General features: G+C 40.5%; 2 protein-coding genes and 1 long non-coding RNA gene across 3 annotated transcripts in view; 1 reads left to right on the top strand and 2 right to left on the bottom strand.

The window, feature by feature from the left end:
- Positions 1-3: 3 nt before the first annotated feature.
- On the bottom strand, positions 4-16,392 carry neil3 (nei-like DNA glycosylase 3). The gene is made up of 11 exons (XM_086023371.1): positions 16,342-16,392; positions 15,559-15,680; positions 15,275-15,387; positions 11,062-11,205; positions 10,023-10,236; positions 8,814-8,888; positions 7,572-7,738; positions 5,201-5,367; positions 2,645-2,882; positions 1,316-1,490; positions 4-355 (listed from the first exon to the last, which is right to left on the bottom strand). The coding sequence occupies exons 1-11, from the start codon at positions 16,343-16,345 to the stop codon at positions 173-175; spliced, it is 1,602 nt and encodes a 533-aa protein (XP_085879497.1). The 5' UTR covers positions 16,346-16,392; the 3' UTR covers positions 4-172.
- Positions 14,090-16,879, top strand: part of LOC147151926 (uncharacterized) — a 7,642-nt gene continuing 4,852 nt past the window's right edge. Inside the window, exon 1 of the long non-coding RNA XR_015085686.1 lies at positions 14,090-14,197. This is a non-coding gene — a long non-coding RNA (uncharacterized LOC147151926). The remainder of the gene's footprint in view (positions 14,198-16,879) is intronic.
- The window catches only part of LOC147151925 (high-affinity choline transporter 1-like), a 19,495-nt gene continuing 18,196 nt past the window's right edge, over positions 15,581-16,879 (bottom strand). The window contains exon 11 of the mRNA XM_086023372.1: positions 15,581-15,680. Within this exon, the coding sequence (XP_085879498.1) occupies positions 15,636-15,680 (45 nt within the window). The 3' untranslated portion in view covers positions 15,581-15,635. The remainder of the gene's footprint in view (positions 15,681-16,879) is intronic.

The raw sequence follows: 16,879 nt of genomic DNA, 5'->3' as shown, positions 1-16,879 counted from the left end.
ATGAAATGCAAATACACACCCACAATTGACAGAAATAAGTTTGATACAGTGTCATCCATAAAGTCCATTTTGAAAGCATCCATGTCCTGGTCCTTTTTTTTATTTTTTATTATTTTTTAGCCATAATTCAAACATCATTTTTGCCCTGCATAATTTTAGTCCTAAATTCACACTAACAGCCTGGCAGGATAGAAATGCCAGGTCCGCCCTCCGCCCACTGGAAATAATCGCACTGTTTACCCTTTTGAAAGGCGCAGGTGTAGAAATCGCGGCCGTTGTTTGGCCCCAGCTTGAGCACAGTCCTCATCACGCATCGTTTGCCGTGGTGACACGAGGGAAAGTGTAAATCAGCCCACTGGAAAAACAAAATAAGGGGGGATATTATCAAAAATAGATGATTTTTTAATGGCTTGAATACTAATAATTGGGTTTCTGGACTGTCTGCCCAGGCATCAAGTGTGAAATTAAACAAAAGCGTGTCAGTGAGCAGGCCGCTCTGACTTTTTCTGAAGTGTGACATCACAAAACCTCAAGAAAAACATCATACTCCAGTGGAATACTGGTGGTTCTGCATTCCCAATTCCACCAATTTCCTTTTTTTTTTAACCCAACCCTCACTAACTAATCCACCGCTTGGACTTGTTCAGTGTTCCCTTTAAATTTCTGTGTTCGCCTTGCATTTTTTGGCCGCATTTTGCTTTCCGTCAACCACGTGCCAAATAAACCTTTTAGTTACTTTATATGAGGAGAATATGAAAATCCAAAATGTAAACAAAGCTCACGTTGGAATTGTTTTAATGCGCTGCATACATTTGCTGTGCGGTGAGAGCAGTGCACAATTGCTAACAAGCACAGGCTAGAGGGAACATTCTCACAATATTGCGTTTTTATATACGTAACAGCAGTGACAAAGAAATAGGCTTGGCCAGTCGTTTTATTGTCATGTGTTCCTTTTGGTTCGTTGGCACAAAGTAAATGGTCTATAGTTCACAATGCTGTGTTCGGCTGTTTTTTTGACGGAGATGTGCTGCTTTTGATATAATATGACGATATTGTGGCAATTGTAATATACAGTGGCAATATCCCCGAATATCAGACAAATCCAAATATTTTGAGAAAGAAAATGTGTTATCTTGAAAGAAAGTCTTACTTCTTAAGGAAAAAAAAAACATTTTAGGAGGAAAAATGTTAGAAAATTAAGTTATAAAGTCATTTATGGTGTGCTGTAATTCTTGAACCTTGGGTATTTTCACACAAAGTTGTCACACACATAGCATCAGCAAAATTTACAGACACAGGGAGTGAGACTTTTCACCTCAAAGAAGTTGCACTTTGCCTCGTGGGTCAGCGAACAGGCGTAAAATCGTCGTCCTTTATTGTCCCCGTCCTTATGGACCACTCGCAGGAGAGCTGGGCGACCGTGGGACGTGCACGAGGGCGGGGCGGATGGGCCAGAGTGGCCGTGCTCAATCCCTGCACTTGTATGTGCACTAACAAAAGACACAACAGTTATAAAACAAGAAAACAAAGCACTTTTGTTCTCGGAAAATGGTGTTTTTTTACTCAATTGTGATTTTATTCTCTTAAAAGAATTGTGAATTGTTTTCTCCAGAAAAATGCAACTATTTCTTGTAGATTCGTGGCTTTTTCGCAAAATAGAGCGGACCCCCAAATACTCATGGTATGGCAGCCGCAAATACCCCCACCCCCAAGATTTTTAAATATTCGTTACAATTTATGGTGTCAGCCAACAACCGTTTTTTTCGTTCAAAGTACTTATTGGAAGTATATCCCGGCTATTCAAAGAATTTTTGGGGTTACGAATTTTTTTCTTTTTTTTCTTCCTCAACTGCAATTGTAATGGTCACCAATTTACAGATTTTGCAGCCCGACTCAGTCCCTATGCCCCACGAATAGTGAGGGTCCACTGTATATAATTTTATTCTTGTACTAGTGTGATTTTTTTTAATACAACTTTATTTGCTTAAAATAGCACACTTATCTTGGAAAAAAAATATTTTACTGTCGTAATATTACGACTCTAGTGTTGTAAGATTACAACCTTTTTCTTGTGTGATGATGCCATGTTTCTAAAAAAAAATAACTATTCTTGCATTATGACAATTTTAATAAGTTTACAATGATGCTAGAGAGGATAAATGGTACAGAAAATTGCAACTCCCCCGCAAAAAAATACACTTTCTGTCCTCAAAAAAATAAGATGGTATTCTTGTAAATTAAAGACCTTTCCAGAAGTCTTTTTACTTTGAAAAAAAATATTTCAAAAGAATAAATAAAATAAATATCTTTTTTGTTGTGACTTATTTTCTTAAAGTAAAAAAAAAAACTTCTTAAAATGTGTCTCAAGAAAAAAATTCCAATTTACTATCTCAAATGTAACTTTTCTATCTACACAAAAAAACAAACAATCGTACTTTATTCTCATAATATTGCAGTTGTCATGTGCGCGTGTGATGCACATGAGGAGTACCGGCGGGACTGTGATGCGTCGCTACTGCTGTGTGCACACTAACAGAGGAGATGAAACTTGTCTTGTTAGGGTGGAAACAACCTGAAAATAAAACTTGAGTACCCTCAGACTCGGGAAGCTTTTATTATTGTTATTCATGAGCGATTCACTCACCCCAACTTGTTAGAGGGACTGACATCAATTCTCATTTTCTTGCACGGCTGACTGGATGAGGCCAGTGTTCCCCCGCGAGACGGCTCAGGCGCCGCGCCCAAGTCGGAGAAAAGCAGGGTGGACGTTCCGAAAGCGGAGCGCCAGTTGAGTTTGCGCTCCTCTCGGGGTTTCGTGAAGGCAGTGCAGGGGTAGCGCACCAGATCGGTGGAGGAGGGCGCAGAGGTGTCCTCTTTGTGGCCTGCAGAGGAAGCGTTAAAGGGACATTTCATGATTATTCGGAGGCTCTACTCGTAAAACGTAGCTTGTTAAATGCACGCTTTTATTACATAAACAATACTAGCGAACAGTTTAATGTACTCCTGCAAGTCCAATAGTCTCACAATTCCTCCCTTCGGACCATTTCAGTGCATCTCAGCATGAAACATGAAATGCTATGAAAATTTAATATCCCCATTACATAGTGAGCAAAATGATCACAGTTAAATCATTACGATCATGATACTGCTAAAATAAATATGTCGGGGATTTAGCTAATTCAGGTGTCAGCAACCCGCGGCTCCGGAGCCGCATGCGGTTCTTTCATCCTTATGTCACGGCTCAGCATGGCTTGGGAAAATAAATTATACTCCAAGTGTCCGATTGAAGTGTATGTTATTTGTCTCAAAAAAGTCTTCTTAAAGTTTTGTCAAAGTTTTTGGCCACTTTCATATGTGGTCCTGGATTGGATACCTACCGGATTTTTTGCAACGCGACTGCAGTCTGAACCGCCAGGTCACATTCATCCAACATGACGTCACCCGGAGCCCAAAATGCGCTCCGCGTGGGCGCAGTGCTAACAGCGGGGAGATCGAATTTGCACCTGTTCTGAGTAACAGTATTGACTTTAATTTAATCACACTTGAAACATGAAGTGGACATTTATCTTGATAGGAGTAATTCAAGCCACGGCTCAGATCGGCTTATTTTTATGCGCGGTTATGACGTGACATCATCTTTAGTGACGTCTACATGAAATGAAATCGAAAAGCCTCGCCTCATCATTTCCCCCAAATACTGTATTTCCGCATCCTACGGAATCACTCCACTGTTGAAATGCCCTGACACGCCGCATCACATTTACTTCCGTAAACACTACATCCTGAGTGAGTGAAGTTTACCCAGAAATTCAACACTTACAAAATAATTATCTCAGCCCCTGTAACGGACAGAAACATCATTCCAAAAGAATTTGAGACCTTAGACATGTGACTTTCACACAGGCCCGAGTTGATTAATCTTCACTGTTTCAATCAAGTAAGTAAAAATAAAGTGTCAATGCAAGAGAAACACTGTTTTTAATTTGAAATAATTGAGTGGTAATTACCATCCTCTATTCTGTTACAAAGATGTCGATATTGTCACTGTCTATAAACATGTATCTTAACCATATATCACGTTCGACTGGTTCTACTGGTTCAAAGTCCACAGTCGCGTCGTCTACATCCCTGCCGTTACTCATTTCAGAGCTCCGGCGATCGACGGCGTCCGCCATTATGACTCGAAAGAATTCCGTAACATCCTCCGCGGTCTCACGACACAGTCACGTGTATATTCTGATGCTTTTCATTGGTTAAGAGACAGAGATTTGGATGAAAAAAAAAAAAAGAAAAATGACGTATACGTTCTCCAGGCTTTAAGGGTAGAAAGACGCAACAGCGCTCCCGGCTCTAGTGGTAGAAACGTGGTTATGCGCTCCCGGCCTTAATGGATTAATGACACACACACCATGTTTGCTAATCAGCTACTGGCTTTGCAGTTAGCAAAGGTAGCATCAGTTGAAATGCAACGTATACTCCAATATTTCACCACTACTCTCCGTTCCCTTTTTTTCCATTTTGTTTTTATGTGCGCGCTACATCCAGTCTCTCGTCTTAAGTAGAAAGGCACACTGTCTTCCTATTGGTCAATGCCGAAGAACCAATTGAAGGATGACGTAGGACATGTCACGTCATGTCATCTAGTGACGTGTTCAATGAACATGGTGGCCAGGTATATTATTTTTAAAATCGTTTTAAAGTTATTAAATGTACATGAAAAATAATGTTATTAAATTAATTATAAACAAAATATTAACTTTGTACAACTGCATAGATATGTGGGTATCTCTAATTAAAAACTGACAAATGCCCCTCAAGTCATTAATTAGCTAAATTGTTGCTCAAAGAAAAAAAAAACTTTGAGCCTGGTAAGTATTTGAAAAAAATGGATGACGGACATCAGGGAGGACATAACTTTAATTAACCATTATTGTTTGTCAGTCAGAGGGCTTCTTTAATTGGCTACATTCCGTCCAGAGTCAAATGGCTCGAGAGTAGTCGACTTTCCCCGGAGCACGTTCAATATTTAAAGGGAGAGTCAAAACGTGATCATTCAAATTTGAATCTGTAACAATATCTGAAAGTAAATAATCATGTTACCCTACTATCTCGATATGTCTGCCTAACTTGTTGGCCCTTAAAAACATGACACCTGTACATAGCTGTAATGTGCATTACGCTAACGAACAATGAGTTTTACCCGGCGCTTTGGGAGTCAGGCAGGCATCGCAGCATTTGGCAGTGGGCTTGTTGAGAAGGGTGCACAGGTGACATGCCCAGTCCTCTTCCTCCCTCTTTGCCACATTTTCATTGGCTGCTCCCCTGCTGCTTGCCCAGCCAATCAGGGTGTTCCTAGGGGGGAGTTGACTGCAAACATGGAAAATTTGGTATTAGGAAACTATCCAAAAAAATATTAGACTATAAAATAACGAGTAGACAAAGATTTGAAAGCCCCCCCCCCCGCCCTCGGAAATGTTTCACAAACCGCAGGAGGAAGCCAACTAAACATTTGCACTTGTAGCAGCTGGTGAGGCGACACCAGTAGCAGGCGGCGTGCATTTAAATGAAATGCCGTGACATAAAGCTCCACTATGTTTGACAAGAAGGCCGGCAATCATGGTAGGGTTGGAAGGGGGGATGGATAGAAAGATGGATTGGAAGGATGGAGTCATGCTGATGGCTGCCGACAGCAAACTTCCCTCGCAGATTGATCTGTCAGCTGTGTAATGTGTTTGAAGGGCTTCCGGCGGGGAGCCCTTGCTAAGCCTCGCTCAAACACCGACCAGGAGGTGTTGAGCCCGTGCTCTGTCTGGCAAACACGCGCTGAACACGCGCATCAGTGGCGCCCAAAACACTTCCACGCTGCCTGCCAAGCCCATCTGCCAGCAAAAGATGGGCTCTCAGAGCTGAAACCTTCTAACCAGAAAGCTTTGCTGAAGACAGAAAAATGGCTCCAAAGCTTACTTACCGGTAAGTAGCATTTTGACTATGTGTAGCTGTAAAACATAAGCTGCTAACTATCCTGTTGTGTTGTGGGACGAATGCACCAAAACAATTGAAATAAAATAATAATTATGGACTGGTTCTGTTCTTTATTACATACTGTACTGCTGGCATTGGGCTGAATCCTCATACCTCCAAAATCATCATTTTTTTTTAGGCGACCCCAAAAATAGCATTTTTCTTCAACCGTTAACACTGCATCAACGAACAGACAAAACCGTTTTCAACACTTAAGATTGGTGAATAATTTACAAAAATAACACCCCTGAAAAAATATGAAATTCACCAAATTATGACATATTGTGATACACACGCACACTTACATATACTGTACATACACACTGTTCTCTGTTTTGTAGCCTATGGTGTTACTACCAGGTCCTAGTAAATATGTTAAAAGTTTTCAAAATGCTATTTGAAAGAAAAAACAAAAAACACATTTTTATTATTACTATTTCACAATTTACATGGATATTCAATATTTTAGACCCAGCAGTGTTACCCCTCACGTTACTGCTGGGGAAAAGTTCTGTTACTCAAGTATCACTATTTGAATGTTAGACCCAGAAAGAAAAACTAAAGCTAGGTACGATCTTGAATGGTATATTAGTGCCCTTGGAAAGCGGCGTGGCGTGATTTCTTTGTATTTTACAGGCCGTTGTATGCTTCACTACAATTTGTATTGATTTGGACAACACGACTATACGTCATCGTCCAACCCTGCAATACTAGTTGGAAGCATGATTCAAATGTTTTTTTTTTTTTCTTTTAAGATGAAACAACATTTATCACATACAAAAAAAAAAAACGTATCTGTATCGGTTTGGAGAAGCGGGAAGTTATGGGTTGTTGTTGGAAAAAAAATGTTATCGTGCATCCCTAGAAGAAAAAGAAACCAACAACAGCTCATTCGCTCTGCTTCACCTATTGAGTGTTTAAAGCCACTCTTAAAATCACATTTATTTATGCTGGCGTTTAACACAAGCTGAGCTGTACATTTGCATCTTTTTGTTTTTTTCTTCTCTATTGCGTTTTTCATCGTTATGGTTAATATATGAAGCACTTTGGCAACTGTTTACTGTATTTTAAATGCGCTACCGTATATAAAAAAAACCCTGACTTTGAACAAGGGCACCAGATTTTTGTTGCGCATTTTTCAAATATTAACACAAATTAATATTGTCCAGAATTTAAGAGGCGAAATGAGAACATACAAATTGAAAATAAATAAATCACTAGTCTTAATGAGCTAAACCAAACTAACTACACTGTGTTCCAAATTAATAAACATTTTTTTTTTTTTTGCACATTGTGTTTCTGTAACGCTGAAGCTTGAGCTGCTTTGGGTATCAAGGGAAAACAAACTCATTGAATTGCCACCATCAACCCCTGACCTCAACCCTATAGTGAACGTTAGGTGTATCTTGCCACCAAACAGCAAGTGTATGAGGCGAAAAATGAGTTCTACAAAGAAAATCATTGTTCTTTAGGTTAACCAAACGTACTACACTAAGGACGCATTTGCCGGTCACTTCATCAGGGACGCGAGCACGGTGTTTTACTCCCACCTGACGTGGATGCTGTCGGTGTCACGTCCTTGACAGCGCTTGCAGAAGTACGTCATCCTGCCATTGTCACCGAGACGACAGACGGTGATGGCGCCGGAGCAGAGGCCGCACCGAAGACGCTTGTAGACTTTGTAGTGTGCGCACAGCGCAGAGCCAGACTTGCGACACTGGCAGAAAGAGAAAGAGGAGTGTGTGAGTGAGTGTGAGAAGATGCCAGCTGAAGCCATCACTATGCGCAAGTAATATGGACAGCATATTGGCGAAAATGTCAATGGTCATCACAAAAATGTTGTAAAAAAAAAAAAATATTCAAAAGAATGTGACAGTCTTTTGAAACTGTAACGTGTGCTAATTGTTCAATATAAATTTGGGGTTTCCACAGTCTACATTTTGGGTGGAATATATACAATAATATTGGCCAGAAATACAAAAAGATGGACAGAAAATACAAAAAATATTAACTAAAATACATTTTATGTATATTTATTTTTAAAGATGCAAAAATATTACACCAAAAACTATTTGGCAGAATGTACAAATACAGGGAAAATATTCAAACAAAATATTACCAGAAAAAGTGGAAAATGTCAAAAAAAGAAAGAAAAATGTTAGATGTGTGTGTTGTCTTAAAAATAAATTATTAAACAAAAAAATATAAATTAGTACAATGCTGCACATAAAATGCACAAATTTAAAATACAAATATAAAAAAATACAATGGACAAAAAAAAAAAAGTGGTCATTTTTTTTATTGAATAAAAAAACATACTGTATTAGCCAAAAACTATTAGATAAAATTACACAACTAAACTCGACAAACACTAGAAAATAGACAGAAAAATGACAAATAAATATTTCTTTGATATGATTTTTTTTAATAGAAAACATACAAACACATATGCATACAAGCACATATCAAATATAACTAATAAAAGTGAGGTTTCTTATATCTCCAGCTAGCTATTAGACAATGACACAATACATATTTAGTAACTAAAAATATGCCAAAATTTGTAGAAAATATTGCAAAACAGATGAAAATATAAAAGGTATCAAAATATCGGAATATAACGACTATAAATAAACAAAAAAACAAAACATAAAATAGACGCAAAACAAAGATAGAAAATATTTACAAATAAAACAAAAACCTTTATAATACAACAATATAGGCAGAAAAAGCAAAAACGCATTTAAAAAAATGTAACCCCAGCAAGAGAGTGTGTCCCCGAAACATCTCACCTTGTAAAAGAGAAGAGTGAAATCGCGCGTCATCTTTACCAAATGGTGAAGCTGCTCGTCCGACAGCTGCTCCACCTTGGGAAGACACAATTGCGGCGAGTTATTATTTCATGTAACGTTTAAAAACAACAACAACAAAAAACAATCAGTAATACACGCACAGCAGATCCACAAGGCAGTCATCCTTTTTCTCGAGCACTTTGCCTCACAAAGGTGGCGGGTAAGCCGGAGCCTATCGTAGCTGACTTTGAGCCGGACAAGCGCGCTACACCCTGGACTGGTCACATGCCAATTCACAGGGCACGCGCCACATAACGCGGGCCTGTCACACTAATTCAGTGTTATGTGCTGCCTCCGGCAGTGAAAATACAATCCATCCTTTTACCGACGCCATTCACACTCAGATTTTTTTTAGACTCGGGAGGCCAACAAGCAGCACAGCTTCTAGTTGTCATGATAACAAAATTGTTCAGTGCTCATTACACACACATTAAAATGTGTACCTTTGATTGGCATGCTACATACCACTAAGAAATGTTACTATTCTCTTCTGCCAAGAGGCAGTTCTTTTTTTCGCTATTGCAATCAATATTAAAATAACTTATGTTCTATTAGCATAACATTTGGTATAATACCCAATAAAAAAACAAGTGTAAATAAAATTGGATTTTTCCTTACAAATACTTTCAATATTAGTCTTTACATTGTCCCAGTATTCGTAAATTATGGGACAATCCCAAAACGTGTGCGTACAGGCTCCTGTCTGACCACAATCCTGCCAGCATTTTCCCGACATTCCGGTGAATTTGGAGGAATTCATTGCAACAATTACTGATTAAGTTGATTTTTAGTTTTTCATGATAACCTGCTTAAGCTTATGGACATTTTTAAAGACAATCTGTTTTCTTAATATTAAACTACTCATAACCTCAGAGAGAGCGATTTCTAAGTTACCCCCAAATGTGTCCTTTCATAAAAGTACAGTATGCTCGTTCCTCCGGGTGGATTTTTTTTGTATTATAAATCGGATCGAATTCCAAAAGGACTCCGTTTCTTCTGCCGCAATGCATTACTTTCTGTGTCTTAGCCCCATTTCACCCCCATCACTCGATAAACTACCAGAAAGTTCTGCAGAGTGGGATGCCTCCGGATGTCTCGCTTCACCCGCCGCCCCACCGTCTTGTGCTGCACGCCATCCATCATCTGTACCTTCACGGCCGGGTGTAGGCCCGCATCGAACAGAGCTTCATTTTTAATGATGTTGCCCACTCCCGGCATGACGGCCTGGTCCAGGAGGACGTCGCAGAGCATCCTGCCGCCGTGGCGTCTCACCGCCTCGGCCGAGCGTGAGGGGATGAACGCTGGCGAGCACGCATCCAGGGACTGAAGGGCTCGCACGCGCTTCTCGCAGTCGTCACTCAACCTGTGGGAAGACAAACATCCACACGTGCATGAGTACACGCGCACCCACATACGCATACTTACACCCATATATATGTGCACACACACACACACGAAATGTACAGTGTGTATACACACATCCGCATGTATCGGCAGTAGGCGCACACACAAACAACAGATACACGTGCATTGAATGCACACACTAACACACACGTCTATGCACACACAGGCATCTAGGAACACAAACACACGTAAGCGTACACTAAATTATGGAATAATCGCTAGGCTAATTGATTCTAAAAATATTAGTTTGCATACGTCGCCATTAAAAAACTGGTGATGTTCGTTACCCCATTGCTTCCACAAGGTGCCACTCACGATCTACTACTGTAATTTACTCGATACTTACAGCCAAGACAACTTGAGTATGTAGAATCGGAAGCTCAAATCGTTCGCTGCAAAATACGATGTTCACATTTTTTTTTTTAACTTTTTTTTTTTTTTATTCTGTATGGCATCCTTTTTTATTGGTAACAAATATTGACAAAAATAGATCGATAAATCATTTTCCACTAGTTGAGTTCACTACTTTAGTGAATTCTTGTACGCGAGTTGGCAACATTTAAATGGTGCACAGTTCAGCCGCTGGGATTATGTATTTTGCAAAGCGACCGCTGATCATTTGTTGGCGTCTACCGTGCCTCTTAAGAAACATTGCATAAATGACGGCCATTGTTCACCATTCAGAGTTAATATTCAACAGGTCACTTGTACCAATTTTTAACTGAATATCTTTGGATGAAGGTAGTGAAGCTTTCAAATTTAACAAAGGTATTTTCGGGCTTACCTCAATTCCACCATGCTGTCGAAGAAGCACAAAATGTCGTTGGCCAAGTGGATTTCAAGCACGGGCACGGAGCTGCTGCTGCCACCGCCATGTTTCCTCACTGCGCCGTTGATTCGCATCGAGCCATTCATGCCAAAGTGTACTCTAGCACAGGATTCACAGTATTAGTAAAAGTATGAAAGCAAATATTTATCGGGTAATAATAATCATCATTTTTTGCAGTTTTTGCAGAGCATATTGGTGAGTGTCAATGGACTCAGCGCCAACGCGAATGATTGAGTTCAATGACTCGAGTTCGTGGACTCACACAAACACAATGATTTCAGTAGAAAGAAAGTTCAGCTCGTTGGCTATAATTCAGACTCAGAACTTGCCCTGAGTCTCAATGGCTATTATTTAAGATTTGACACTCGTGATTTTAGGGGAAAACATTTGGCGTTAAAAGGCAGTTTCGTGTCTGCTCCTCCTTCGAATTCCTTCTTTGAGGTTGATGATGTCATTAAGTTTTTTAAGAGGTCTAAACCCAAGAAAATCCCCGGTTAAACATCTGTGCTGAGCAATTTGGTCCTAATTTTAGCTTTATTTTTAATACGTCTCATTTTCATCAGAAAGTGCCACACATTGGGAAACATTCCATCGTAACATCTGTTCCCAAAATAAATAACCCTATCGTTGAATGACTTTGGTCTGGTGGTTTTGACCTCTACGACGGTGATGAAAAAATTTGCAATGTTGGTTAAAACTGTATTTGTAAACTGTAAAAAATGAGCATCTATTGGACTCCCTACAGGCTGTTTATAGAAATAATAGAGGTGCTCAAAACGCCACAGCTAGAAGCACATCAGATTGCTTTTCGTTGATTTGTCGTCAGTTTTTAATCCGAAACAGCCTCACATTTTACATTCCTTTGGTCTAGAGGCGTGTCTAGTGGGCTGGATTTTAGATTTCCCCACAAATAGATCACAGCAAGTAAGAGTGAATGGAGATCTTCAACCGGTTCACCTCAAGGTTGTGTTTTATCGGCACCTCTTTACATTTTGCATACTAAGAATTGCTGCAGCTGTCATACTAACGGATTCATTATAAAATCGTTGTTTCGAAGACAAAGGTTTTTATCAATTTTAGCCGTTCGTCCCCGGTCCCTCAGTGTAATATTGTTCAAAACCAGTCAGTTGAACTACCGAACAAGTACAAATATCTCTGCACTGCAATTGATGATAAACTCAAATTTGAGGTGAACTGTGAGACGCTTTGCAAAAAAGATTTTTTTTTTAAAGTCAGCAAAGGCTTTTTTGTGTGAGCAAGCTCACTAAATCTCAGACAGATAAAAGCCTACTGAAAATGTTCTCTACAGCTTTTATTGAGTCTTTCATTTCCTTTTGCACACTCCATTGGTACAGAAACGTTGCTATCAAGGACAAGAACTCCCGAAGGAGAATTGTGCGTACAGCTTCCAAAGTAACTGGGGTGAATTTGAGTAGCCTAGATCGGGGGTATCCAAACTTTTTGCAAAGAGGGCCAGATTTGGTGAGGTGAAAATGTGTTGGGGGCCGACCATTCAGTTTCCAGTTGCTTTAATTTTTTATGGCGTTCTTTACCAGTCCCCAGGGCTGGTAAAAAAATATTGCATCGCGATTTATCGTGGCCGACGGATGCCCGGCCGGCCTATAGACGGGTACTATTTTTTTCTCCCCGCAAAAACAGGCGAATGACAGACAGATGACGGAAGTGAATCCACGCAACAGACGGATGACGAATAACGGACGCTCATTTTTTAGTAAAATGCCCAGCTCTGAAAATTGAAATACTTTCGAAACCTTATGTAATGTTTAGTGCTGTCAACTTTACCGCGTTATCGGGCAGTAATTAAATTTTGTAATTGATCGCATTCAAAATATTCGACGCATTTAACGCATGCGCAGAATGACCGCCAATGCATAATCCCAGTGAGCGGTAGAGCGGACGCATGTCGCCCGCGGGGGTATAAAGAAGCTTTCGAAAGAAGACGGTAGCTTTAAATCTCAGAAATGTGAAGAAATTGGTTTGCCTCAGCGACTGAGGATGAGTAGAGAAGAGGGCTGTCTTGTTTTGTGTTAATAAAGTCAGTTTGAAGGAGGAACACACGCCGTGCTCATACCACCTACAGCAGGGGTGTCAAGTCAAATGGACGGAGAAACGTGACTCCAAAAAGTTTGAAAAACACTGTTTTAATGAATGCGGTTCATGTGTGATGTGTTGATCTTCACACGGTACGTTCAAAACTGTTTTTTTTTTTTTATCTACTCACATGTGGGGTCTCTACAATTTTAAAATCCTGCCGTGTGAACCAGGCTTTAGATTTCTGATGACCCATTAAAGCCTGAAGCGCCTTTCTAAACATCTCTCGAAAACCTAAGGTCGACTGTGGAATTACGCTTGAAAGCCTGAAGTTTTTCCCAGAAATTCAACACCTACAAAATAATTAATACCTCAGCCCCTGTAGCAGATAGAAACATCATCCCAAAAGAATTTGAGAGCTTAGACATGTGGCTTTCGCACAGTCCCGAGTTTATTCATCTTAACCGTTTCAATCGAAGATGTACCAATAAAGTAGAAGCACTATTTTTATTTATTTTTTTTTTAAATCGAGTGGTAATTACCATCCTCCATTCTGTTACAAAGACGTGGATATCGTCATTGTCTACAAACGATATACAGGGAGTCCTCATTTTACGAACAAGTTCCGTTCCTACACTGGCGAAGTAACACGAATTTCCGCGCAAGCCAGATTTCACCATTAAAGTCGAAATTGACATCAAAATACTTTGCATAAAAAAAAAAACGAAAATACATTAAAATGAAAAGCATGAGATGCTGTACTTAGTATTACTGCTGAGAAGTGGATGGAGAAAGAGGAGAGGAGTGCGAAAAAGGCAAAGATGGTGCCGGCGCGCAAACAGACACGATCGAGACACTCTGCACGTGCTCAACTGCAAGGAACGCTGGTCTTTGTAGTACAGGAAGTGATTCTATGCGGAAGTGCATAGTTTGGCGCGAAACCCATCGCAAATACACAAGCAGAGATAAACAAGGTACGAGACGTAGCACAAAAGCACACTTTTGGAGCGAGGTGGAAACCAGCTGCTTCATTCATGTGGTGAGTGACATGAATATCAAGTGTTTGATTGACAGTTGAAAGTAACACGCGGAAATGACGTCCATTTGAGTCTTGATGCCATGTGTCGCCGTACACAGTGGGTTATTCAAATGCCGGAGCAACTCTGTCCGCTCAATCATGTAATCGGGCAGAAATCGGAATTTTGACTTTAACCCGAATATTAACTGCATGTAAACATAGTCACTATGGGGCTGGGGACAAAATTGAGGCGGAGGCACGGGCGTCGTAAAGTCGAAAAGCCGTAGGTCGCGTACGTCGTAATTCGAGGACTGCCTTTAATGATAGCAACAAAAACGCAAATGTAGTGAGCCATTGCAAAGCTCTCTGCCAAACTAAATTCAAGAACAGCCCGCATATGAGCAAGTCTGCAACTGACGGGCTGACGAGTGTTCTTGCCAAGTAAATAGCGATGAACTGCAGGCCGATCAACATAGTTGAAGACAAGGGATTAATAGAGGTGTTTCAAACAGAGTCCAATGACCTATCATACAAACCACCGTGCAGGATTGCAGTATTGACTAAAATCAGCGAGATGTATGACGGTCAAAAGAAAAGCAGGCTTGATGTTTTGGTGGGGGATTCGGACAAATTTGCTAAAACTGCAGATCACTAGACCTCAACTCGCAACCGCGGTTATTTGGGGGGGGACGGGACACTTTATTGATAGCGAGTGGAACTTCAACTCATTTTGTATTGATCGTCGTGAAAACAGAAAACAGGGAATTGGCTGGTATATGCGAAAAACAGTTCCTCAAGGTGACAAATGACTGGGTAATTGAAAGATATACACCATAAATACAGACACACGCATACAGACAAGGGGGGAGGTGGCTTTGGGGCTTTTCTCAGCAAGTTTTAAGTAAGATTAAAAAAATAGATTAAATAGATGAATTAATTACAGATCATAATTAATTAATCTCTCAATTTGTTTTTTTTTAATCTTTTGACAGCCCTAGTAGTATTTTCATTTCATTACTTAACAACTCTGGAACACAGTGATACTTGAAACGGACATAAAAGATTTGAACCTAGTTGACATATTCAGTAACTTCATACCTCAAGGCGTTAGGTTCAAAATACAAGAAGAGCTCCTTCCCCAGGGTGTCTACGCCGGTGTACTGACACCCTTTCAGCCTTTGGATGGCGTTGTTTCTTTGCTGCTCGGATCCCTGCAAACACACAAACGTCACTATATGCAGTAGAACGCTAAGTTCTTGTCAGGTGCAAACATTGTTACCAGACGACTACTACAGTGACTTTTGTTTTGTTTTGTTGTCTACGTAGATTTGCTGATCTTGTTACCATTCAAAAACGTCATTCGCGTTGCAATGCCTACATACCTTCACTGTGAACATGCTGCCTCGCATCTCTTTCACTCGTTGTCCTTTCTGGATCCTCGAACGTATCTTCTCGCCGTTTAATGTACACCCAGGACCTTCAACCATTTTAAAACGCAAATTGTCTGCAAAAATACCGTAATAGCTTAGTTGCTTTCGCCTTCCCCGCCACTTATTCAGTTTGACGCATGCGCAGTCGGGTTTGTCTTGAGTCATCGGCTGAAGACAGGCCCAATCCCAATACTGTACCCACACTTGCAACCTACGGTCTTCGCTGAAGTGCACAGGGAGTCGAAGTGCACGGAGAGTTGGAGTGCGCAGGGTACAAGTGTATAAATATGTATATATTTTCTCTTACGCAACGCTAGTCTTTTTTGTAAAATATTTTTAATCAACAAATTGGACATCACATGTGCAAATTTATAAATATTAAAGAATTGTGACGCTTAATATGACGTCGTCGACGTGTGCACCGGCGCCAGCGAGCATGACGGCAGGGGTTGTTGTTTTGTCAATTTTGCTATTTAATATTATATTACATCTTCAGCAAAGTAGTAGTAAAGTAAAACTAGGGCTCGGTCTTCCAGTCGATGGGAGCTATGGCTCCATTATTTGGACTATTTGCGGCTCCTCCGCATATACGGCGCATGCGCAAAAGGTTGCTAAGTACGGCAGCTACATGAGGACAAAATATATAGGAAAGTTTAACGAGTACCCTGTGACATTAAAACATCACTTGAATTACACATATACAGCTGAAAAACGTTGTAATGTTTCGTCATTTACACATTATTTCGGCACAGGTCCGCCGTCGCGTCAAGTTCCCGCTATTTTTGTGGATTCCGCAATGAATTGTGGGTAAAGGCTTCGGTTGAGGGGTCATTAATATGGACTTCGTTGAAGTGCGCAGCAAAGGCGCAAAGGGGAGGGACGACAGAGCAGTTCGGAAAATTGGGAAACTCTACGCACTCGTACCCTCCTCGGGAACGCGCAAGTGAAGGGCACAAGGGTGCAAGTGTGGGTATTGGGATTGGGCCAGAGGAAGCCAGAAGGCACCCTTTTTACGTTGCCACTATTACTGATACAGTAACTTCGGATTTTTTCGCTGAAAACATTGTAATAAATGCATGTTTCAGGCTAGCATCTCTGTGAGTAATGACAGCCTCTCAAAGAACCAACTTCAATGTTTGCATTGACCAGAGTATATTACCTCAGTAATCATGAATTGTGCCCTCCAGAGGTCCGGTTTACATTTTGCAGCGAATTTACTGCTGATGATGGGCTTTATTTCGTTGATGGTACTGACAACATGTGTGTTCCCAAA

This window comes from Filicampus tigris, chromosome 2 (genome assembly GCF_054856515.1).
Source record: "Filicampus tigris isolate MCC_2025a chromosome 2, RoL_Ftig_1.0, whole genome shotgun sequence".
Classification (NCBI taxonomy): Eukaryota; Metazoa; Chordata; class Actinopteri; order Syngnathiformes; family Syngnathidae; genus Filicampus; species Filicampus tigris.
This window is presented reverse-complemented; position numbering and strand designations above follow the sequence as displayed.

Excerpts from the sequence above, each read along its gene's own strand:
- neil3 (XM_086023371.1), bottom strand. Across the intron at positions 10,237-11,061 it reads GACAGCATGGTGGAATTGAG|GTTGAGTGACGACTGCGAGA; the intron begins GTAAGCCCGAAA and ends GTCTTCCCACAG. Across the intron at positions 356-1,315 it reads CAAAGTGCAACTTCTTTGAG|TGGGCTGATTTACACTTTCC; the intron begins GTGAAAAGTCTC and ends TTGTTTTTCCAG.